The sequence below is a fragment of the Vanessa tameamea genome, chromosome 19 (assembly GCF_037043105.1).
Source record: "Vanessa tameamea isolate UH-Manoa-2023 chromosome 19, ilVanTame1 primary haplotype, whole genome shotgun sequence".
Classification (NCBI taxonomy): Eukaryota; Metazoa; Arthropoda; class Insecta; order Lepidoptera; family Nymphalidae; genus Vanessa; species Vanessa tameamea.
In genome coordinates, this window is record NC_087327.1 from 3,843,942 (window position 1) to 3,871,133 (window position 27,192).

Sequence of the window (27,192 nt, forward strand, 5' to 3'; positions counted from 1 at the left end):
GAGAGATCTGGCTTTCTTACAGGAATTTAGCAGTACTAACTTCCTACCATCGAGCTGCTATTGAGAATTCTTATTCGTCGAGACCATCCTAAAACTTTAGCCAACTGTGAGGTATCTGTTAGATAAATATTTTATTATTCTAAATGTGCACTTTTGTTACGATGTTGCATTACAGAAATGTATTACATTGAATCATGCAAATAAATTATCTTTTCAATATTAATATAATGACGATATCAGCACTCTTAAAAAATCGTTAGATCATGATCACATCTGTAACAATAAAAATTTAAAAATATATATGGTTGTCTGATTTCACTAACTTTCTCTAAGCGAGTAATTATTTTTCAACAAATACTATTGGAGAAAGTGAGAGTGTACGAAAAAGATACCGCGCTGATAAGATACGTGACAAAGTACATTAAAACAAAACATTTTTTTTTATTAAATGAATACCAAAATCTTGTTTCAAAGATCTTTACAAATAGTAAAGTATCTGTGATATTATCTAAGATTTTCACAAACAAAACATTGTAGCTATAGTAACATCAGCGTAGAATTCCAAACATTTGCCCACAGTTGCCCTTATATGAAGAGAGGTATTGGTGACATAAGCGTTAAGTGGGCGAACGATCAACACCCACGGCTTCCGTCGTGGAGGCAGCCGACCACCTGATAGGGAACTTATAGAACCACGCTCAATGTAAACGTTCTATAAATTGCGATTTTTGGATTCGACTGCTTCTCTAATTGTATAAGATAAAAAAAAACTGCATTATATTTTATACGCCAATTAATTTGCTAAATGCAAAATCTATCTATATTCCTAATAAACGTAAATCCGACGATATCAGTTGTAATTTTGCATATGATTTTCAATTCAATACAAACAACAAATGCTATCAAACATGAAATAAGATCTATCGACTAGATTATTACTTATATAAAAATATCTCTCTCAAATACCTAACTTTAATTGCGTCAATCATAGTAACATGTTATCGTTATGCACTAAGTGGAACATATAAACATTCGCATTACTCATTGTTTCATTTAGATAAGGTGACCTTTAGCCGGCCTCGTCTATCATCCATAACGTCGTCAATGCAATACCAGGATGAACGATTTGTATTGCCTTATATGGTTATATCAATAATTACATTGCTTTAGTTGGAGCATGACGCAATGGTAATAGCTCGTAATATGCAACAACGATGGGGATAAAAATAATATGTTTTTACGCTTAGAAATAAACACACATAAATACACATTTGTTGAATTAATCTATTACATAAATTTACAGTCTCAACGAAATGTTTATCGTCTGAGAGATGATGCTATTTGCATAGCGCCGTCTGCGACTTTTAAGATCAAAGACAAAGTTCAGGACATTTGAGAGTCTCATTAGGAGTATACAAAGCCATAATCAAAAGAGTATATAAGTTGCGTTTCATCATTGGGCATTTGTTATTTTCGAGACGAGAATGTGGGTTGACGCCTTAGGATTTAGTTCAATATGTAGGTGTTTGTTAATGTAGTTAAGTTAATATTAACAATAAAATTAACCGCATTATATTTCTCAACCAGATACTAAAGAAGAACTATCGTAAGTCTTATTGATAGTCAAAGAAAAATATCTTATCGGCAAAGAAATACGAAATACGGCCGTATCCCGAAAAGAACCGACGTTTTTTCGACGGCTAGGTTTTTTTTTCATTTAATTCTGTAACTGTTTACAATTTCTAAAGAAACCAACAAGCTAACGGGCGATCGTTTCGTTTCCAAACTGTGCTAAGATCCATGAACTCGCTAATTCTATGATAACCTTTTGCACATAAACGTTCATTGTAATTTTTTTAAGTTTAGGAACAGAGACAGTTTACAGTTTGTACAGCTGTATACATTATTGCCCACAAAAAAGGTACTAATCTTAAGAGTTTTAAATTTTCCCAGTCTTACTAACCATTAAATAAAAGATCAAAGCTTTGATATCATCCCTAAGATAAAAACGGCATAAAGGAAACCTGTTTATATAGCATGAAATGTCTGGAAATCAGTTATTTATTTTTAGAGAGAATTATTAAGCAGAATAGAAAACGCGGCATTAGGTCAAGTAAAATATATATGTATAAATAATAAACAAACTGCCTGTTTTGTGATAAGTGGAAAAAAAATATTAGCGTGACGTTGTTACGTAATTCTTCATTACGATTAACTGAACAATTAAACGAGTGGACGAGTGTTGAGAATAAAATTATTTTTCCATTTGCTACTAATAACAGGAAACCGTCTGAAATAACAGGACGGGTGCCATTAAACAAAAACTTGTTCTTGTCATGCGTGAAGTTAATTACCAGACCAAATATTTTATGAAGATTGTATTTTAATAGTCTATACAATTGCAATATCAAAATTTTGTTCAAAATACAAAAGGGCTATGAAACTTTACAAACGCCCACAAGAATTTAATCAAAAGGTCGCTTTTAAATGGCCAGTCATTGAATTCATTCATTAAGATGGTACCGCTGGTTATAGTAATTCGAAACCATATTAAAAAGCTTGAATAATTGACTAATTGAGTAGAGGTTTGATTTAGACCGTCTGTTTCACATTTCAACATAATATTGGCATTGGAGATCAAATCAAGACGTGAAGTAGAATAATATCTACTTATAGTCCTACAGGAAGTGAATCTGAAGACTGTCTTGGAAGAATCGAGTTTACCTTTACCTGAAACAAAGAAATAGAAATTAGTTCAAAATAACGAAATAAAGGTTTGGATATAAAGCGACATGAGCCGTAAAATAAAACACATAAAAAACAATACTGTGACATGGCCACGATTAAATGTAACATTAGCATATATATAGATATATGTGTATATATGTTGTACACATGCGCCTACTCCTGTGAATTTGGTGGGCGAATAGTGAAAGTAGTCTCTAGAGATAAAACAGATAACGTCATAGCAGATTATCTAAATATTACACAGTACTGAATAATTGTTTCATCATTTAATAAGCTAGATCATCAGAAATATGAAACGGTGACCACAGTTATAGAAATTAGAAGAGAATTCAAAACACGCATTAGGTATATATTTAATTACATAAACAGACAACATCTCTAAAATTCCATCGTTAGTATAATGATCGTTAATTTCACAATTATACTTATCATTTAGTTATTATGGTTATTATTTAATACCCAATTAATATAATTGCATTCCATAAATATGGAACAGGACTTTATCCTGTACCTACTTATCATTATTTAAAAGTATATGAGTTTTGTGACATACATGTTATACAAACATGGTTTTTACACAGGAAAATCCTTAAATATATACATGATGTAACATTTTAGTTTTAAATTCACTATTTTTCAAAATTACAATAAAAAATAGATCTATTCTCTAAATATCTGTTTTCGAATTGACGTAGCAATCATATCACGGTCAACTAATATCAAACGGAATGACTAAAACTACAAACGGAACTTAATTATTGGCTTAGTAACCGTGTTCACGAGACTACTAATTAGATAGTCTATGGAACGCTACAATTAACAATTGTGGAGCAATTATCAATTGAGGCGAGATATTCCGAAGCCACTTATTAGCGTGTTACGGTTAAACAAGCAAACTCCTCGAAACCTCAAAACTGTTTCAAATGAAATTCTACATCCTTGGGTTAAAATATAATGAATATTTTAACGTAAGGATTCCTTATCAGAATCGAGTTCAATGTACTCCATTGATAAGTGTATGTTTCATTTCATCACAAAAGTATGTAATGGAGGACATGTAACACAAATCTTGGTTAAGCTAACATTTAATCGATAAAAAGATTATAAAAAGAATCTCGGAGAAATATTTCTGCGCTGATAAATTTTATCTTATCATCATTTTTCTCACAGATTGCCAAAAAATTTACTATCTCAGTTTTAGGTGCACGATATGGTGGGAAATGCATTGGATGGAGTGCATTACAAAGTTAAATATACACTTCGGGCGAGTAGGTACCGATATTAGAGTATGTAGGAGTAACGACTGCCATCATTCACTTAGCACATTCGCAGATCGCCATCTTGGCCAATCAAGTCGTTAACCTATGACTGACACTCGTAACAAAGTTCTCTATCGCTAAGTTTATGTGCAGAGGACAAAGGCAGTTTAGTCATTGAATCCTCAGATATTTCAAATATTTATTACCCTGCGAAAATGAAAAAACTTATAAAGTTACTAATACGATTGCCGTTGACTTTAACTTTACATCGTGAGCTTCTTTGAGAGATTTATATTTCAAATCATAAGTCACGGCATTAACGTCATAAAGATTGTTCCAACCATCAACCAATTGGTGTAACAGTTGCTATAGTAATTGTATGGGATTGACTTCTATTTTTATTTCTATCTGTATTTAAGTTCTCAAGACTATACAAAATACTAACTACGACATGAGTTAACACTTTAGTGGGATTATATTTTAACGTTACAAATTATTCAAAATTGAAGAGCCGACGTTTAATTATAATGCAAGTGAACAAGTGACACTTTCTTAATGTACAGCCATTACACTTAAGATGTATTGAACCAGCTTTCGCTGTCTCAAAAAGGGAGATCGGCTCAGTTATAAAAATTATAGGTCCAGTATAGAAAGTAATGAATTCACTGTTCATTTTAAAAAATGATGAATGTGTAAAGCATTGAATGAAAAGTTGCTGACAATGACACAAATAATAATTAAAGTATATGTATTTATTTAAATAGACTTATTATCAACACAAAAAAAAATAATTAAAATCAGTGACGACTGACGAAAGAACTTTTCCTGTAAAATACATATGCTGATAAATAAACAAGTTTGTGTAACAAAGTAATATATCCTCATATTAAACAGATTATATTACGTCATTATTTTTATGATGATACATTTTGCTGTTAATTCATATGACGCGGAGAGTAAAGGTTACAGAACGCAGTCATGAGCCAAAACGAGGTTCACGTTAGACCCTGACCGACTTTTTATATTTATTGAGGCAAATCAAGTGGACAACACTCTGTTACGAGAACGATTGATATTACAAGCGATCGCAGTAATATCGATACTATGATAAAAAAACTGACTGATATCTTTGAGGAAATAGTTTTTAAACATGTTTACCATGAGACTGACCTATAGAAGTTAAAACGAATACCATATTTAAAAATTTTGGGTATTTATTTGCCTTTCCTTATAAAGCAGGAAATGAAAGGAAAAACTTAACAGAGTTTATAAGTAATGATTACGATAGGTCTTATGTTTCTTTACTATAATATATACACCGAAATCGTATGCATATAATTTAAAAACTTCATTCTACAAATGTCTTAGCCAAAGGTCTATGTAAGGTTATATTAAATTTGAAGTACTTTAAAAATAGATACGAAATAACGTCATCACTGTTACGTAATTATTAGGCTGGTCACGTCGATTTGTGAAGTTAAAAATACACTTTCAAGTAAATTAAACATGATATTTCAATTTATTAAAACGCGCCTCATCGTCTTCAATCATCGAAATCTGTCATTCGAACCCAAATTCATTCGGTTTGGTCAATTTCTCGTGAAGTAATTTAAGCCATACTATATTTAAGATTTATAACGCGCTTGGAATGTTATATTTTGTTACGGTTTTTGGAGCGCGTATGCGTATGTATATAACAATGGCTCCCAAAAACGAAAGGTGTGGGTTTTCTGACAAACTATCTGTTTCCCATGGCCTTTGTGGTTAAACTATGACTGATGGATTACATCCGTTTTAGTTGAAAGCCTTTCTACTAAATTAGCTTTTATGAATCGCAACTCTTTCGAAACTGTATACATGTATGTATATTCTAAATCAACGCTTTATCTAATCTATAAAATACAAAGATAAATCATACATTAATAAAGAATTTAATGATATGAACCAAACTGCAATGTCTACTTTAAAGTGTATAGGGTCTTTTGATTGAAATCTGAGCGTTCCAAATTACGAATACTATAAATCGGCGCCATATTTACGCGAGCGCCATCAATGTGCGGGTGCGGTGCGCGTGCGCAGGGCGGATACGCACATTATAAATAGCAAGTTGTCTATTTTCGTCGGGACACAGCGCCGAGAGCAGGCCATGTGCCACCAAAGATGTCTGGGTTCCTATTTGTTCAAATTGAATTGCTATTGCAATGAGTCACTTGTTCTAGTCGTAGTTAAATAAATAAGATATCAATCAAAACAATTAATTTAACAAATTCGATTAATGGCAATTTTTATATGCATAGCGCATAACTGGTAAATTGTAGTTAGTAGTTGATAATTTAATAACAGTTTTAATTATTTTCCCTAAACCAAGAGAACGTGAGCTAAAATCTTAAAGGTTTTTTTTAACGTAAGAAAATACTCTTGTCAATAATTTCTCATTAATGTTTGTTTGTTGTTACTAAATTAAAATACAAACACTCAGACATTCCATTCTCCTGATACATACAATACAAGTTAGGTCAGGGGCTAATGCTTGTGTTTACAAATATTTATCTCTCCACTTACCACCGTCCAGAGCATTCCGCGTGGGAACTTTACACTTATCATTTGTGATGAATCCGAATTTATAGATATGAACATACTATGATACTTATTTTAAACGGCATAAAGGCGATAGTAATATAAAAAGCATGACTTTGCAATGCAATTTGCGGCATATCCATGAGAACGTTCGAAGTTTTCGATCTTTTAATCACAAAACGAAAATCGTTGGCATTCTTGCAATTGGAATATGAGCTACCTACAAATATATAGCATATTTGTATAATAAATGATGTAAAAACTTACTTTAATTAGTATTCAGTAAACTGATGATAATATATATTAAATTGACGATGGAAACTATACAAACCATCAACTTCCCAATTTATACGTGTACGTTAACAAAACATTTGGAAAGTACATCAAGTTACACCAAAAAAAATTACGATCCTTTTCAATATATTTTCAATTTAATACGCAACTATCATTAATATTCTGTTGTGGTTTACGACATGCGGGTGGTCACGTAATGGTTTTAACTCGATTTTAATTTCATGAATCCATCTCGATCATCGTAAGAATAACTTGCTTTCAACGGTTTAATAAATATAGTTTTATTATTTATTTCATAATAATAACTGCAATGTAATAAACGTAAATGGGGCGACGAATTACCCAAAATTAGTCATTGGTAATATTACGCTGAATACTCAGATGCTGATCATTTATTTGATACTGAAATGGGAGCCAGTTTTAAATAACATGACGTGTATGCCAGGACCAAAGTGTTCGAATATTTTCAGTACATTGACCTGCCTTACAACGACCCCCCCTCCCCCTCAGGACGGCTTCTTTGCGGATTACAACAAAACCGGATTTTATGGCTAAATTCGGAACAAAGGTATTTATTAATAAACCTATTTAAGGACATAATTCGATGCTATAGAAGATACATAAAATTACCTATTTTAATATAATAAATATCACATTTTAATACTGTAACAAATACAAAGACTATTTATACACGTTAGGTAATATATGTCGCAAACAATGTACCTATTCACATCACAGATGATACGTTAATATTATTTCCTTGGCATTTTGCATAAAACTTGCATGTATGAACACATGCGCTTCGTAAAATAAACAATAACGACGAATGAGACGTCACCGACGATTATAAGCTGTGTGAAGATATGTTATTTAAAAATGTTAAAGAAGTTACCAATTTAGAAAGATGATAAATAATGTAAAATAAATATATTATAAATGTAGGACAGAGAATCTCCTCTCCGGACAAATGGTCCGTAATAAATCGATACCCAATTTTAATGATAACCTAATTCCCCGAAGTATGGATGTTGATTTACAACATAATTTCGCTTAGGTACATTACTAACCTTCTCGGTACGTTAAACAAAATAACAACACGTCACAAACTAATTATATCATACGAGGAAAATTAATTATTTTTGTGTTGGTTATTACCTAAATTAAAAATTGTGACGCCATTCTGCCCTAAATAACCACTTCTGGAGTTACAGTTATTCGAATTTTAAGTAAATTAAAATATAATCTATTTATTTGTAGTTACTTACAACTGAGGTTTACATAACAGAAGATTACATAAAATTAAATTCCAACATTACATCCAATAGTCCCGTACGATAAGATAATGACGACGATAACGACTGTAAAAAGGAAGTCTTTAAGAAAATGACTTTAAAAATATATGGAGTTAAGAACAAAGGACGGGTTGAGCATTTGCGTTAATGGATCGGTAAACAAGAGGAGTGGTGATATGAACCTTGACCCAGCGACCGCTAAAACATGTAAATGACAGGAACATGATATCACACAAAAGAAAAACGATCATTGTAAATGGCTAAATATAAAAACATGTATTCGAAAAGTATTTGAAATGTTTTTTTTAAGATGTTTTGTAAGGACCGGTTTTAATAGACTATCATTGTTCTTGAAAAGACGAAGATATTTGACGTCTAGGTTATTCATCTCTGATTTAAAATTTTCTATTTTTATGAGGTTTGTCAATTTGAGGTATAATTTTGTTGGGGAGGCCATCACCTCTCAAGCCACGGTTGCTGATCAACCAACACAGACAGTTGATTTTCAATAAAACTATTGGTGTTGTAATTGGGATCAATGTTATGCAAAACTAGTTAATTTTTAAATATAGGGCAATGGGCGTTGAAGACTTTACGATACCAAACGTGTTCTCAATTGTATTTGATTGTATAGTTGGCGTAATATCAACGACAGCTGGTAGGTACGATTTAAAATAGTGCGTAAGGCGTTTGTTAATCACCGGATGCAGACATTACGTTACAAATCCGAAGGTTTTTTACCTTTGAATTTACATATTCATCATCGACTAATTAAAATTGTCTCGTTTTGAACAATTTAGAACTGCTTTGAATGTTAGCTTCATGTCAACGTCACGAAATTTAAGCAACATTTCAGCCTCGACCTTTAAAGTAATCCCAGTTGATTGGCTATACCTAAAATGTATTTTTTAATGATTTAAAGGTTTTATTTTCACATCTTTGATGAAGATAGATAATATGTTCCATATAAAGACACTTGTACAAACTTCAACCGACACATACGCTTATATTATAACGATATATTTATTCATTACAACACATTACAACAGAAATACTAGTATTGTTGATATAAATGTGGGGAACCAGCACAGACTCGAGTGAAGTCAGACGATTATAAATAGAAAATTTGAATGGAAACATGTTTAGCTTGGAATTTCATGGAACGATTTATGACCACAATATTATAAATCAACTAACATATAATAATTTCTCAGAATATATAAATACCTATTTTGCTTTGAAAACTTTATTTTCTTGTTTTAAACTTAAAAGTAGAAATGGCGTAACGCATTTCAATATTCAATTGATTTGACCTTCGTCAATCATTGCATTAAATTATGCTAATTTTGCCGATCTAACGTTTTAGCCTGAATGTGTCACTTGTCCAAGATAATTTTATGTACTTTATCGAAATAAATTATATCGATTAAATTTAATACGAATCTTTATCGACTTTTATTCTCAGTATTGAGAGCATTCCCGCTAATGATATTTGATGTAACATCACAGTGAGTGACTAGTGCTATGAGTGCTATTATGGTTCAGTGACGTCACCAGCGGCCGAGGCAAAACCGGTCGCACTGATGCGTGACCGCTACAGTCATATGCGATCCTGAATCATCCAGCATAATGTTGCGGTTACACCTTTAAATATTCCATGTCCAACATCTAACTGAATTACAATTAAAATATACTCAAACCATTCAAGAAAATACACAATAATCCTTGCTTTACAAACTTTAACGTAAACATTGATGTAGTGCCAATGAATATCAAAAATAAACCATTTACCGAAGTTTTAAGAATTCTGACATCAGCGTAAAATTCAATCCCCACGGTAACTCAAATAGCATAGCAAAAAATACCAGTAAGAATATCGTAAATAATTATCTAATTCAGTGATTCCCAAAGTGGTCCAGTTGGGCCCCCAGGGGTCCACGGGAGACTTGGGGGTCTACGTAGGCGTGAATAAAAAATGGGGGTCCATAAGATGTTAATGGGAGTCCACGAAAATGTATCTGCTTTTGATAGTAAAGAGCAAAAATGTAAGCATAGTTTTTATAAGGGCCTACCTACATTGTTTTAAGTACCTAACTAAGCAGATAATATTTTAATAAGGCAAGCGACTGTTACTTGTCGAAACTTGCGTATTCGATATTACGTACAATTTCGTGTACAGACTTGCAAAGCGCTATTCGCACGACAATGCTTAATGCTTGTTCAGACATAAACTTGATCACCACTATAAATACTTGATGCCAAAGGTACCTACCTTTTTATTTCGTCATCAGTTTGAAAGAATCACTAACAAATTCATAGATTTTAATTGCTGAAATACTCGTACGGTTACTAAGGATAGAATTAAAAGCACCAATAATAAACAAATTTAAATTTAGTTCATACTTTAGTGTTTCTCTCAAACTGTGGTTACGGACACATGCCAATAGGTGGTCCACGAGTTTGGGAACTACTGATCTAATTATTCCCTTTCTGTACTTAAAATATGTGTATATTATCCGGGCAAACTGAAAATAACAATAGGAGATTAACTTAAAGAGATGCTATTTTCTAAAATAGACAATAATTTATACCACGAGCTATTCTATGGAGAAGTAAACCATAGAAACATGTGTCATATTTGCATAACATAGGAAAATGGTAAACAATGTACCGTTATTCACGATGCAAAAGTGTTAAAGGTTAAAATCGAAAAGCACGAATAAGAAGCTAAAACAAAACATAATCTTTTGACAGGAAAAAAAATAATGATCTTCTTAAATGTATCGGTTATTCCATTACCATCTGGTGGTCATATCCATCATCTATACATATAATAAAATTGGAGTGTCTGTTTGTAATATTTAAATAACCGATTTTTACTAAATGCATATGTATACACGGTACATATACCAAAATATATTTTTTTTACAATTTTTGTGTCTGTCTGTCTGTTTGTTCCGGCTAATCTCTGGAACGGCTGAACCGATTTCGACGGGACTTTCACTGGCAGATAGCGGATGTAATAAGGAGTAACTTAGGCTACTTTTATTTCAGAATTATATATAGAATAAAAATAAAATCACGCTACAATATCCAAATAACTTAAATACAAACAACGCGCACGAAGTCGCGGGCACAGTTTTAAATAAAATATAATATTACATTTGTTAGAGACGCCTAGATACTTCACATACCATTAATACAAAGCGTACAGAAATAGTTCAAGTAACCACAATCAATTATAATGAATAGTTACATATGCTTATCGCTTATAAAGTATCTTGGTGTATCAATTAATATATAATGAGATATAAATGAAGTCTTAGATAATAACATAATGATATAACAAATTAATAGCTCTGACTGAATCTATGTTGTAAATAATATGGTAAGAAAAAGATCGGAATGCGTATAACGTAACTTAGAAAAAAAAAATACTCAAAAACAATACTTCTCTTTCATTTGCAAATAAGAATAGATCGTATTGAACCACCACACGATAAATTGTCGACGTGCATGAACTGATATAACCTAATTATTTTTTTTTGCTGTCTGTATTTTGACATTAGTCATTTCACGTACACTAAGACATCTTGTAAGCAAGAGTGTCACTCACACTAATGCACGCCAATAATTAAGCGTGGAGGGGCGCGCCCTCGTCAGGGAATCGATTACACTCAGTAAAGTAAATGTAATTGCATCTCTTATTAACGATTAATTTAAAAGACAACTTCTCTCTCTCTCTCTTTCTCATTATAATAGGTCAAATAGCATTTCTATAATAGATCCTTTTATTCGTTTTATATAATTTCATTATCATTATAAACCGACAATGTATGGTTTTATTTTTACAAATAACATAAAGTGTAGTTAAACTTTTACGCATAAAAAGCAATTAGCTGGTGTGTTGGAAGGAAAGGGACAGGAATGCGTGCGACCGTTATCGTCCGGTAGCTAGCCCTAGTTGGTAACAGACAAACTCCAGCACCACTCGGGATCTTACCAATCTTATGGTTATATTTCAAGCCCAACATACAAAATCAAATTTAATATATATACATATATATATAAGTGTCTACAAATATAACGTATATTTTTCCAAAGTAAATGTTTTATCCTAACATTTATTTGTGAAGGTACCTATTATGGTAAAATACAAAGTTTGATGCAAAAATTGACACGTCCAAAGTGCTGTCAGAGGGGATTTATTATTAAAGTTCTGGGATGTCGTACATTATCGCATAACATTTAGTGATAGCCCACGTAACCTCTCGTTGACAGGCACATCCTGATAAAGGAAAAAGCTCTGTTGAATAATTATATCGCATGGAAATTAACCAGACAACTTCAACTACGTTAATCTCAAATCGAATTACTTGTGCAGAGGCAATTTTATGCAAAATTTATCGATGTCATTGCTACAATGGATAAACGTTTCCTTTTTAGTAAATGCAGCCAAAACGGGAAATACTACTTGAATTTTACCTAAAATGAATAACAATAAAGAATAAATTATAAATGTTCTGTATAACCTCGGCTTTCGATGGCTTACATTTTATGAGCCTAAAGTAAAGTTTTATTTGGAAAAGTAATGGTCCCATTTGCGTTCGTGATCTATGCTAAAATTAATGTTAAGTCAATGTCCTGTACCAATTGAATATGTACCTCATCAACATTGAGGAACAATGAGCGGATGATAACGCCTTATCTCTGTCGGCTGGCGGGGAAGAGGCGCCGGAAACATACGACAACATGGCGGCTTCTCGGTATATGCGCGAACGCAGCGTAAATGATATCAACTACTTGAAAGACGTCTTTACAAAGTGCAACACTCGTTTGAGTGATACCGCAATAAGGGGAATTTATATTTTTTTTTTCAACTTCAACTTGAATATTTCAATGCCATTAGAAATATGTTAACTTTTTAAATAGACATTTTATCTAATGTCAGTAACGCAAATATAGATACAATATCATACACAAACAATCAGTAATCTAAAGAATGTCATCGTTATGTAATTAATAAATAATAATTAATTATAACTTATTTGCTGTAAATTTATTTTTAATTGAAATCAAATGAACGAATTTCATTTAAACGAAATGGACATTTTTCAAATTGAAAATCAATTTGCATTATTAGCAACTATAGTATTTATGTCTATATTCTTCAGTGAGAATTTTCTACGGTATGTTGTTTAATTCATTTCCTTTTTTGTCATAAAGAGTGGTATTTAAGTGGACTATGCATTTAACCTGTTCAAGTAGCATACGATTAAGGCGTGATTATGCAGGTGAAACCAGGTTTTGCAACATAGTTTCATAGATCACTCAATTTCCTTTCTCTTCAATTAAGATCATGGTTTAAAGACAGAATCAATTGCATCAAATGTATGTATTAGGTGATCCGTGCATACAAAATATACACGCATGCTAAATTTGCATATTTTACTCAAATACATTGTTCTTAATTATATATTTTTACTTTTAAAGATTATCAAACAAAAGCACAAGTTGGATAAGCCTTGTTGTTAAATCGTCTTAGTGACTATGGTTCATAATTATTTATCACGCATACACAATACAATTTACATTATAATATTGTTCATTGAATAGATACTGAATAATTCATACTATTGGATAACAGTGGGCGAATATCGACCGCCATTTTGAAAGTTATCCTATACTATTTGCGTAGGTGCAAATTTTATGGTCACACTAAAATATTCAATTTATTTCGTTTACTTCTTGCTGACTTAATATGTTTACATCCAAAAAATACAACGTTGCAAACGAAAAATATACAGTCATCTTTTTTGCATTGAAGCATTCAAAGTGTATCCTAGTAATGTACGTACGTACGTATTTGGTATGAGCTCAAAGTAACAAAATTGTATATTGTAAATAGTTGTAGAGTTTTCCTATTTAGTTTATTTTACCATATGCGATAAACATCGGTAGCTCACCTCAGGCCGACTGACTTAAAAAACTTGCTTGGCATAACATATCGTTCGCGAAGGACGCGTGCCTGCGTACGCGCATCTTACCTCTCGCTCCCACAAATTATCAACTCCCCTTACCTCGCGAATCAAGTACTGCTTTTATTATCAAAACCTGTTATGAACTCAACTACCCAGAAGTAATGAATGCTGATAAAATGCAAATATAAAAAATTCTTGAAAACATTTGTTAGGTAGCCAGCCCGGGGACCTAATCTTGTAATAAATTAACTTCTTCATGTACTTAAAATAAATGTCTTAAATTTTTTATAATTAACTCCGTCATTTACTGAAGTAGTAAGTCCTGAGCTCAGGTACAACGGCTGATACTTGATTGGAGTTAGTTTCTTTGCAAATCAAATAAGTAACATTCTTTAAAGTTTTCTTATAGCGTTTGATGCTCGAGACAATTTGAGTCACTAGGATCGAAATAATAATTCCCTAGAATCACAATGTCATTTGAGTTCGAGTGCCCTGATAAATTTACGTGTTCGGAGGTCCTACTGGGTTAAAATTAGCCCACAATGCACAGTGCAGCTTCTTCCTGCACATCATTGATTTGTGAGCATTGCAGCCGTTCCTGCAGCAGAGGCACTACATCTTCTAATTAAGAGCTCCTCAACATCCAAACCTACAGCAAGACTGTTGCCTGAACACTTGCTCCATAGTTACCGAGTCATTAAGCCCGTAATGTAAAGATCCTCATGTAATAATCATAATGTAAAAATCCTATGAATCCTAAAATCCTAAGAGCCTTGACATTACGGGCAGATCTAGTCTGATTCAAACACTTTCTCGCAATCTGCTTGTTCTGCCTGCGCCTTAAGCAATTACAAGGCCCTTTATCAGATTATAAAACCCTTAATAATGACAAGCTCCTGCAGAATATTTTTTATTAGGTATAAAAAGATAAGTGTTTTTTTGTTACTATAAAGTTCATATACAATATTTGTAAATAAAAGAGGTCTTTGAAGGTTATTCTTGTATAAATTCTCTTTTATTTATTATAAGTTTTAGCTTATCTATGCTAGTTTGACTGTGGTCATGTTTGTTTAATAATAAGATAAGCTTATTAGAATAGGTTATTAGCAAACTTGTTTTAGTCAATAAACATTTTGTTAATTTTGTAATTCATTTTTAAATAAAGAAAATAGCTGAAAATAGCTTTTTCAATTGTACAGTGATGTAATCTGCTTTCATTTCTTTGTGAGCATGATTCGAAATTTAAATTTTGAATGTATGTATGCATGTTGTAGTGTGTTAACAGTTTGGCCAATTCTTACGCTATTATTTTAAGTGTGTAGAAACTAGTACATTTACATACACATACATACACTTGGTGTTCAGCAGAAAACTCTTGGATTGTTTTATTAAGTATAAGTAACCAGAGTGACCAGTAAACAATGTGCATAAAACTGGGCAAGATTTTATAATGCACTATTTTAGATATTTATATTCATAATTGAAAATGATATATACATAAATAAGTTTTATAATGGTTCAAGGTAAAATTATAAAGCTTGCATTTGATAAATTTGTTACTATAAGACATCATTTTCATATTTTTAATATGTTATAATTAATGTTTTCTTAATAAAGACTCAAACTTTGTAAGGAATTAACTCATTCTTATTTTTACATTACAAGGTGACTCAGAGATGACACGAATTGAACACAATTATGAAACGTATTAAAAATTTTCATAAATTCAAACTTATCTACAAATGATAGCTTACCGAAGCTCTCCGTCAACTTGAGCATAACCCCTCCGATATGCATATCTCCCTTCACGACCATCGTACGCTTCTCGTTCAAGTCCGTAACATAGATCGTGAGGTTCCATGATCCGTCACCAACAATTTCACCGTCCGCGAGCATTTTTATAAATTATAATTCACTTTACACTATATTGTCACTATCTCGCTCGATGGCGCATCGCGTAAAAGTTGTCAAAATACCTCTAACACCTTTTTCGTGCAGCGGATGACATACGACTGGCGTAATAAGTGCAAGTTGATTGGTGTTGTCTGTTGACCATACCAGTTGGCCCGTTTGTATAGCTATAGCAGAAAGAGTAGTAAAGCACTATAATGTATGAAGAGTATAGCAAGCACAGATTAGTACAAAATAGAGTAACCATAATTCAAAATTTTATATAAGATATATTATTTTTTAGTGAAATAAATGTAAAAAACCCTAAGCTTTTTAAGAAAAAAAATTGGTAAAATATCCACATCCACAATTTTCAGTATCATTATTTATTTAACGTATATTAATTATTCAATCTACTATTTTATTTCATTTCAAATCTCATTTTATTTCAAATCTCAATTCTATCAGAATTAATTTTAGTTAATTAATCAACTTTCAGAAAAAAATGCGACAATCCTAAAAACGTAATTATAATAAAAGTATACAATGACTATATTTAATTTATGTTTAAAAGAAAACATACTAATAATTTAGTAATGCAAATAATAAATAATACTTTTAGTTACATTTTTACAATAAAGTAAATGTATTGTTTTAAAGGAATTTCAGAATTTTGAACTATAGAAATTGATGCAAATTTATTATAATTTTTATATTACACATCATAGAAATTAGACATAAAACAAAATTGAAGGAAAATCTCCACAGAATATTAATTTTCTGTAGTCTATATCTATCCCCTTCTTTAAACATTATTTTGACATCGGTTACAAAGTATAATAATTGATTTGCCCCAAATCAAAAAGACAAAATGTAGTAAAATGTTTTATTGAACGCAATCGCTAAGACAAATGGATGCTAAGGATTGATATATTTTTTTCTTCTTGGTAATCTATCGATAAATCAATATTAAAATATGTAATTATATGAATCTACATAATATATTATTTATATCAGTTCTTCTTCGTTTCAATAAAACAAACAATAATAGATATAAAAGAACATTGTCACCTAAACTATAAATCATATTTTTTTTATTGATCTTATATTCAGTAATACACCATCGTGAAAACCATTATTAATTTAATATTAACGAGTATTTGTAATATAAACTAATAAACTATCATACCATTTGTTTGCATGGCTTCTGCTGTGCTTTGACCCTTAACACTCTACGCAAACCTAGGGCACAAAAGGAATGGGATTTAAATGTGGCATATTCGTCAGTTCAATTAGCCAATCGAGCAAGGTCAATAATTCTGTGTAACCAAAGATAACGGATTCAAATTAAAAAAAACACCAATATGTTTTCATTAATTGATATTTATAATTCATCTTTTGTTTAACAGTTAATAAAATACTTATAATAATGTGTAGGAAAAGGAAACTACTTTTTAAATATTCATAACATAATATTGTAGTGAAAATGAATTTAATATATATATTTGTTGGTACATTTAGGGAAATACTATTTACGCAGTTGTAACACAAAATAATAAATGTAAGTATTGACATCCAGAGAATTGTCAGTCGTCTTGTCAATAATAATGTGTCAATAGTGTCAAGTGTCTATTAAGAATCTACGATAATATTTAATATACAATTATACATCACATTTCAATGTAATCGTAAAACTACATAATAAGACATGTAGAAAACATATTGTTGCTATAAAGTTATGACGTATTATGAATATTTGTGGCACAGTTCGTATACATGAGCAACAAAGGAATTAAACCGAAAGAAATGGTCGCGAAAAGTAAAAATAAAGGTTTTTTTCAACTATTATCTTGAAACATTTATAATTTAAAATAAAAATGTTTTGCATTCGCTGTCATTAAACAATTTATATGTTAATTTCAGTTTTATCATGTTCTACGCCGGAACACCGATTAGATTCGCCGTCAAGAGATAGTGATGCAATATATGATTCAGACGCGTCCAGCCCCGTGCCATTTTTATGTACACAGGATGGAGCAGAGGGTGAAACAGATGTTGTATGGAATTTTTACACACCAAAATCTGGAGCGACTAAATCAAAATTTAAAAACACAACACCAGTAAGAAGAAGAATTAAAAAATCAGAAAGGCTTACACATATAGAGAAACCTGCACCAAAACGTAGAACTGTTAAACCTTCACAGAAAAAAACAGAATTGTTTCAGGAACTTGTTGAATTAAATCATAATGTACTTAAACTTGTTGACAACTTAACAGCTAAGCCAATTGAAAAGCCCCAGTCCGAAGAAGATATATTCAGTGATTGTAGTGATAGTTCACCAAGAACTAGTGGCTTAAGAAGTAAAAACCGATGTCTAAGAAAAAATGTACTAAGCTCTAAATTTATTAAAACAGAATCAGAAAGTGGATTAGAATCCGATGATTCTATGAATGAATATCTGTTAAAAGCGAGTCAAGCAGTAGAAGAAAATATTTTAAATTGTGAACCCATTCAAGCAAAAAGGCCTCGTCTTGACCCTGTTAATAGAAAGAACTTAAAGCCATGCTTACAACAAAATATGGACCAAGATTCAATGGATGCCATATTAATTAATATTAAATTAGACTCTCCAAGTATTAGTAAGGTTAAGAAATGTGAATCACCTTTAGTAAATAATGATTCTTTTGACAATTTATTGGGTAATTTGAATGATAGTACATTGGAAATGCTATCTCAAATTCCTATTAGGAATGAACCCACTTCAAAAACAACTTATGCAAAAATGGAAACAAATTGGTCATTTCAAGACACAATATGTAATGCTAGCCCATCTTCAAAAACAATTTTTGGACGACATAGTTCTATGCCAGAGTCTCCATCTGTTAATGAAAGTAACCAACCTTCAACTAGTGGGATGGTTTTTGGCAGATATAGTTCAATGCCGTTCAATAAAAGTGATGAAAAAATAGGTATTTATTTACGTCTATTTAATATTTCTATTATTGCAGATGTGTTTTTTTTATATTTTTTTTTAGTTCCAGGAGATTCACCAATACGATGTACACCTGAAGAAATAAAAAAGAAACATCAACAAGCCAGGGAAAGACTTCTTGCGAAAAGAGTCTTGCCATTTACACCTTCCCAGCCATTAAATCCAAGCCCAACATCACATCATAAATTTGTCCCTAAAAAGCCAATTTTTCAGAGAAAAGTACCTATTATTAAAACCTCTTTAGATACTAAACAGAATGAAGAGATAAACATTCAACAAAAACAACCAGGTACAGATAATATAAAGCTACTTATTGAAAAAAAAAGACAGGAAGCATTAATGAAGTTGAGAAGAAGACAAGCTCAGAAAAATTTTGAAACTTAGTCTAAGCTGAAATACTTAAATTATGTTTGCATTATGTCATATATTCCAATTATTATGATGTACCTATAGGATTTCACGTACCTAATTATAATGTGATAACTGATTTTTATTTTCATACTTGTCTTATTTTGTCATGATAAAATAATGTAACAATTAAATTATTTTATCATATAAACCACTTATTTGTTAGAATAAAGTGTTGATTCTGTTGCTTATTAAAAATATACATGCAAAAAATTTATATGAGCTTTGCAAAGAGTTGCTGAATACGGGTGTATTAGTAAATATGGTTGTATGTAGGAATTTCTATTTTTTTAGAGTTTTAAATTACATTTGAATAAGTTAAAAATTCTATCTAAAAAACAGCTTAAATGTTAGCTTTTGTTATTGAGAATATTATTTCAGTAGATTGCATACAACAAAATATAAGGATTGATTATAACTTTGTATTTTAATACTGTGGTGTACTATTTATTACGGTGTACTTTCAATAAGATATCAGTACGATTACAGATCGACATATCCTTACAAAAATGGTTATTAGTGCTGCCAATTGCCATATTAAAAATTTTAAATCACAAAGAATCTTGGTTCAGTTACAATTTTTAGTTTGTCTTTTAGTAGTGCCAACAGGGCACAAATTATTATATCAATGACGTAGGCGTAATTAATGTTTCTAAACTCAATTTAAATGTCAATGTTTAAATTAAGATTGTCAGAACTCTCAGAAGGTTATGAGGCGAAAACTGACATTTGTCAATAATTATTTTGTGACTTTTGAAAACGTCACTACGGTATACGATAGTTATTCCATAAATTAAACATAAAGTTAATGTAGATAGATATGACGCGAATATAAATACAACAGTATATTTTAGGATTTACTTTGGTATAAAATTAAAACTTATAGGCGGCATAACGAGGTGAAACATTAAAAAAACAAAATATGTCACTTAATTATTTTCGCCAACTTTCAAGACCTGTAAGATGCGCTCAAATTTCAATGATAAACGTTCAACGAACACTAAGTACTACGCAACCGGTGAGACTTGGCATGATACCGATAGTTGTGGAACAGACCGGCAGAGGGGAGCGTGCTTATGATATCTATTCGAGACTACTTCGTGAAAGAATAATTTGTCTCATGGGACCGATAAATGATGACATTAGTTCCTTAGTAGTTGCTCAGTTGCTGTTTCTTCAATCTGAATCTAGTAAAAAACCCGTGCATCTCTACATCAACTCACCGGGTGGTAATGTGACTTCTGGCCTTGGTATATACGACACAATGCAATATATAACACCACCAGTAGCTACTTGGTGTGTCGGACAAGCTTGTAGTATGGCATCTCTACTTTTAGCCGCTGGAGCTCCAGGTATGCGTCACGCATTACCAAATTCACGTATAATGATTCACCAGCCATCAGGTGGTGTTAGAGGACAAGCCACAGATATTCAAATACAAGCAGAAGAAATTTTAAAATTAAAAGCTCAAATAAATAACCTATATGTTCGTCATACGGGGTTAGCTAAAGATAAAGTGCAAAGTTCAATGGAACGTGATTACTTCATGTCACCAGTTGAAGCTAAGGCATTCGGATTAATTGATAATATTCTAGAACATCCCCCATCACACGCTATGGAAAGTGACTGTACATCGACATCCACGACCCCTAGTGCAACACCTACTACAGATTAACTATTTATTGTAATAAATAACTAGGCTTTTTAATTGTTATGGGTATAATATATGCAAGTTAAATTTTTAACAGTTTTTTTTTAATCCTTAGTTTACAATATATATTTGATAATATATAATAGACCTATTCTTAGAAATAGGTAAAATGATTGCTTTATCCATTGTCTGTGGTGCATAATTTATTTTTTTCCAAAAAAAATTTATGTTCAGAAAAGTCTTATAAGTCTTCTTACAATTCCCATAAATTTAGTTTCTGTTAATATAAAAAACAATATGTAGTTCACACATTGACTTAAAAACATATTATATGAGATGATTATTGTTTTATCTTGTCTCCATACAAAATGTAGATTTAGTCTGATAATTAATCCAGTTATAATAATATGAAACATTAGTGTACACAGGCAGAGCGGGGTACTCAGCCACTTTGTATGATAAGACTCCTATTAATTGATAGCTGTCTGTAACCAAACCACTACCAGAATCTCCGCTGAAAATAAAAAAACACTTAGTTTAAATGTAGAATGCAGGAAGAATAATAGCTGATATTAATAATCATAATGTTAAGTATAAAAGTTGTAACTTTCTTAAGTTAGGATACAGAACTCTAAAGTGAGATAACAATAGATATTATTCTATGACATCTATATATACAGCACTAGATTTAAAAACTTGGGTGCCCAGGAACAAAAACAGTGGTGACCGTGGTCACCAATAATTATTGCACTAGTTAAAACCATTTTTTTTAACACATTTCTAAAATTAACTGTACAATTTAATAATAATAATAATATTTAATGTATAATAACTCACTGAAAATGTTTTACAAAAAGTAGGCGTGTGTGAATGGGAAAGATTTTTCCATTTGATAAAACAGTTTTTTTTAAATATATTGTTATATTTAAAGCAATCATGGGAAATGTTTGGGTAGGTACCACCCGGTCATCACACCTACCACCAAACTTCAATATTCAGTACTGTTGTGTTTTCGTTTCAATTTTACACACTCTTAATAATAAAATTATTTTAATTGTAATAACTCTTATTTTAATTGACATAAACCTTCAGTGTGAAGATGTTTGATAATGTGAAAAAAATATGTAAAAATGATTCTATAATTTTGGGTACTGGTGCTAATGTAAAATTTCGGTCTATTTCAGAAACTTAGGGTCTTATACCTGGGTCTTGCGTCAAAATTTATATAGAATTGACAATGGTCTGCAATTAAATTTGATGCAAAGAGATTAGGCACCACTTAGTCTTTTTTATGACTCACGTTTATTTTATATTTTGTTTTATGATGTATGTAGGCGGACGGGCAAAAAGGCCACCTGATGGTAAGTGGTCACTAATGGCCATAAACATTGACGGCGTACGAAATTTGAACCATTTCTTACATAACCAATTCACCACCAACTTTGTAAACTGAGATGTGATGTCCCATGTGCCTGTATTTACACCCGTGAAATCGGAACATAACTAATACTATGTATTGCTGCTTAGTGGTGGATACATGATGAGTGGGTAGTACCTACCCAGATGGGCTTGCATAAAGGCATCAAATACTTTTTTCTCTCTTTTGGATTCTGTCTAGATTCTAGATAACTACTTTATTAAATAACGTAACTCACGCAGCCGGTCTCGGATCAGAAATTCGAATGCTTCCGGCGCAAAACATCCCTGGTCCTAATCTTAATACGTTGCAATATTTTCTGGTTTTCAGTTTTTGCGGTACAGATTTTAATAAAAATGATTCTTCATCAGTGAAATCCTATGAAAAGCAATCAAAATTATAAAATTGTGTAACGGTTTCTACGGCCTTTGATTACAGGGGCCTCTGAAGCGAGTCTGCAGTGGCATAGGCTACAAGCTTCCTTGCGTGCATTGCTAGCAAGTCAACAAAGTTAAAACATGATAAATTCATAGGTACGCATCATAAGTATATAAATTATATGATAAATATTTTTTTAACACATAAGTATATTATAACAGGTTTTTTTAGTATCATCATAGTGACAGGATTTCTTTAGGGTCAGCACCAATCCCCTATCTCATCTTCAAGTAAGGTTTCAAGAAGCTATCTTCACAAATTAAATAGGTTTTAGTGCAAGTGATGATTTTTAAAGTGTTGCAGAATTATCGCTCCAATCTCTGGTTTACGAGGGTAGTTTTACTGCTTTTTACAAAATGGTCGTCAAACATAATAATAGATGTACCGTTGTCTTCTCTTACGCAACTGAAAATAGGGAGTTGAACTCTCTGATTTAGTAGATATAGAGTTTTTGAGTACCCAATAAATATTTTGTATAATAATTAAAAAAATTGTAACTGTTCTGTTAAAAAAAAAATACTTTTTGGTTTTGATATAGTATCTTTGACCCGCATAAACTCCAGAACCAATCTTGGGATTTTTTACTGTATTCCAACAAGTTATAACGCCTAAAGACAATATCTGTGTTTGCGCAAATTGCGCAGACACGCGAGCACTGTAATATATCTCATGTCGTTGGCTATTCTATCACGAGAATGAACTCCGTGACCGAAATCGGTTAGGAGGAACACAGGCGGAAATCATCATTATTCAGAATGGTTATGGTAACTATAGTAGTATGGTATAGACATACCAACCACAAGAGAAGTAAACTCAAATAAACAACTTTGACAATAAATTGACGGGATGTTATTGGTTTTGAATGTCGGCGAAGTTCCGATCGGTAGGTACTTTGAATATAAAATGTAATTTGATATAAGTATTTGACTAAATTAATGTTAAATAAATAAAGAAAATCAAGAATTGTTTTTAGTGAAACATAGCACAGCTATTAGTAAATCGCAAGGAATATTTAAATCTAAGGTTCGTGTATCTTTACTATACATATATACATATGTATTTAGGATGTGTACGGAACAGCTCAAAATATATACACGTGGAATAAATGAAAAATTAAAATAATGTCTCTCTAGCTTATTCATAATACATACATTGATCACTCCCCATCCAGCTATAGAACCTGCAGTCACTGGTGGAAAATTCTTCATTATAATAATTCTCTGCGTACGTTCCCCCAGTGGCAATTTTTTATTCAATAATAATAAAGCAATATCATTTTCAACTTTATAATGGTCATATTTACTGTGGATTATTGGTATCATATTTTTTCTCAACACATTTGCCTACAACATAGGATAACAGTTCTTTCAGATAAAAAAAGAAGAAGTTTTAATATTGAGTTTTTTACGTCTTCAAATTAGCCTATCTTTGTAAAGGGAAATCAAAATTTTAAACTTATATTTAGAGTTTAAACACCTTTAGGTACCTTGTTTATATCTTCATGTCCAGCGAAAGCTAATATTTTGCCATTTTCTCCAACAGTATTAAAACAGTGTGCTACTGAAATCAGATAATACTGGTTCAGTACAGATGATCCACAAATATGCATTGATTTATCTTCACATGTTATTTCTAAGTAAACGGCATGAGGGTATTTAATAATTTTTACGTAATCCCCCTGAACTATTTTACCCTCCAACAGTTTTCCTTGCGTATTTTTGCTTGAAAAAGATAAATACAATAGTATGGAGAAGCATATGCCCGTACTAGCCATTGAGCACGTAAATTCGTGACTAATTAAATTTCGCAACGAAAACTAGATCTGAAATTTTATAGATTTAATTTACGGACCGAAGCCGGTACGTGATCGTAAAGGTGTTTTGCAGATTAATTGGATAGTTTATGCAGCTGTAAATATCTTGCTTAACATTGGAAAGATTTCGTTCGATATACTATTAGTATTCTAAGCATTATCATGATATTATAAACATGTTAATTATGATGTTGTGTTTAAATGGGTTAAAATATAGTTTCCAATTCAACGGCGCAATGGTATAAAAGTATTTATTAAAATGATGGTATATTATGACCTAAATATCAATGTTAAGCAAAGTTCTCGGAAAATATGTAACTATTAGCGTTTTGCAACAAAATAAGGTCAATTTTGACGAGATCACAAATGTAGGTTGTTACATCCACCAACAATGCTCATGAGTGTTGAGTCCTTTTATAATCTGTGAAAAGGCTTGAGGCTTTGGGAGTTTCGCGCATGCGTTGTTCCCGGGTCGATATATGGTGACGTCAGTGGAAGTTCGGCTTCAGTCAGCCGCCCGTGGCCACATCGCGATCATGTGGCTGCAATGTTTCGCTGCGACGGTGCTGATTGCCGCGGCTGCGTCCCGCGATGTCTTCACCAATTCGTTCCTGGTCCGGTTCAAGAGGTCGCTCGGCCACGAAGAAGCCCACGAGGTCGCCCTCCGCCACGGCTTCGAGAATCTCGGCCCGGTGAGCGGCCACGTGATTATACGTAAACATAAGTTTAGGCCCTATCATATTTACGAGCGTAATATGATTTCGCGTGGAAATTGCCAAATGCGCTACTTTAAGGTTGTCCAATTAAGAGAATAATTTAGTCGACTTTGACATGCGTGGAATATTTAAATTTTGTACATGTTTTAGAATACTGTAAAAGTTCTAGAGCACTAAGTATTTAAAATCATAAGGAATTTATTATTATAAACACGAGGATCAATCTTACTTGAGAAAAATACCCTCAAAGGTTAACGTAATAGAAGTTTTGTGTTTAGATTTTACGGGTCCAGTTTTGATATTAGACTAGAACATAAAATATAGCATTAATTAAAATTAACTTGATTTTTGTGATATTTTTGCCGTGGCGCTTCAAAGTTTCCGTGGCGTATGAATAGTTTTAGACACGGAACATGTATATATATATATTCCAATATATATATATATAACAATAAACATATTCCATCCTGAAAGTAATACTACAGAATACATGCAATAATTTTTAACGATTTATAATTGCTTACTATTTTTAAAAGCTCGGATCACGTGTTATATGTCTAGAAATAATCTGTTTCTCTAATTCGTAATAAGTTTCTTAATAAACATAAGGAAAGTAATATATAATTTCGAAAGTCTTTCTTTAAATTATATTGTAGGTGCGTTGTATTGTTGTATTTTATTAAATTAAACTGAAAATAGTTACTAAATAGTATGTACTACATTAATTACTGGAATAAGTAACATCATCCATATGTAATAAAATTGTGTATATTATTGTTTGTATCGTAACACATTTTATGTGTAAATAGTTCTCGCCCACGGCTTCGACTGCATTTTGATGTAGGTTTAAAAAGATATCCTATGTCCCTGTCCTAGGGCTTTAACCTTGCTTCATACCAAATTATGTCAAATTAGGTTTAGTCGTTTAGTCGTGAACACAGCACAGAGTTACTTTCGTATTTATAATATTAAAATACATATTGCTCGTATGAAATAATTATTTATAAATGATCAAGACAAAAATACACAAGTCTCCGCATCTCTATCATTTCTCGACTATCGGGGCAACCAGAATCAAACGCGTTAGTTACCTTTTCATCATGGTAACTACTATGTTGTGTTCACCGCCTTTAATATTGACAGCGTATGAAATATTAACCATACCGTAAAAATTATGTCAAATGATATTTATTGAGCCGGCCTTGGCCTGATTAATCTTGACTGTATAATTGCGGGTTCAAAAGAACAACGACAATTTTTAACAATATGGCTAGACTGACGAACAAATTGGTCACCTGATGGTAACTAGCCGCCACTGCTCATAGACATAGGCGCTGTAAGATAATAACCATTATTTACATCGCCAATGCACCACCAACCCTTGTAGCAAAGATGCTATCTCCCTGTAATTACACTTCTAACTGAAACATAATAATATTAAGTATTTTTGATTGGCGGTAGAATATCTGTGCGGTACTTACCTAGACGCGCTCACACAAAACCACCAAGTGGTGTGAGTTAAAGATAAGGAGACGAACTGGCTAGTACATTTATGTATAATATAACATTATATTGTATCCGTAAATGGCGACTGGCGAACAGTCGTAGTCCGCACAGTGATACGAATGTGTCGCCTTAGATACGCTACCCACGATTACATAGATATTGTAGAGATAAGCGAATTACCCCTGACATTGGTAAAAATACAATCGTAA

The 27,192-nt window shown here is 31.9% G+C and overlaps 5 protein-coding genes and 1 long non-coding RNA gene across 6 annotated transcripts in view; 3 read left to right on the top strand and 3 right to left on the bottom strand.

The window, feature by feature from the left end:
• LOC113396125 (unc-112-related protein) overlaps positions 1 to 16,203 on the bottom strand; it is a 29,428-nt gene extending 13,225 nt beyond the window's left edge. Inside the window, exon 1 of the mRNA XM_026633935.2 lies at positions 15,902 to 16,203. Within this exon, the coding sequence (XP_026489720.1) occupies positions 15,902 to 16,047 (146 nt within the window). The 5' untranslated portion in view covers positions 16,048 to 16,203. The remainder of the gene's footprint in view (positions 1 to 15,901) is intronic.
• Positions 1 to 27,192, bottom strand: part of Uxt (Uxt prefoldin-like subunit) — a 313,647-nt gene that overhangs the window by 233,956 nt on the left and 52,499 nt on the right. The window lies entirely within an intron of this gene.
• On the top strand, positions 17,658 to 19,496 carry LOC113396085 (myb-like protein V). Its single transcript, XM_026633868.2, has 3 exons — positions 17,658 to 17,872; positions 17,965 to 19,011; positions 19,078 to 19,496. The coding sequence occupies exons 1-3, from the start codon at positions 17,818 to 17,820 to the stop codon at positions 19,416 to 19,418; spliced, it is 1,443 nt and encodes a 480-aa protein (XP_026489653.2). The 5' UTR covers positions 17,658 to 17,817; the 3' UTR covers positions 19,419 to 19,496.
• LOC113396088 (ATP-dependent Clp protease proteolytic subunit) lies at positions 20,174 to 21,187 on the top strand. Its single transcript, XM_026633872.2, has one exon. It carries the CDS (start codon positions 20,365 to 20,367, stop codon positions 21,115 to 21,117), a length of 753 nt encoding a protein of 250 aa, XP_026489657.1. The 5' UTR covers positions 20,174 to 20,364; the 3' UTR covers positions 21,118 to 21,187.
• LOC113396063 (uncharacterized) lies at positions 21,437 to 24,745 on the bottom strand. Its single transcript, XR_010309465.1, has 4 exons — positions 24,435 to 24,745; positions 24,100 to 24,291; positions 22,749 to 22,888; positions 21,437 to 21,607 (listed from the first exon to the last, which is right to left on the bottom strand). It is a non-coding gene; the product is annotated as an uncharacterized LOC113396063 (long non-coding RNA).
• LOC113396101 (neuroendocrine convertase 2) overlaps positions 25,265 to 27,192 on the top strand; it is an 89,327-nt gene continuing 87,399 nt past the window's right edge. The window contains exon 1 of the mRNA XM_026633891.2: positions 25,265 to 25,453. Coding sequence (XP_026489676.1) covers positions 25,298 to 25,453 — 156 coding nt within the window. The 5' untranslated portion in view covers positions 25,265 to 25,297. The remainder of the gene's footprint in view (positions 25,454 to 27,192) is intronic.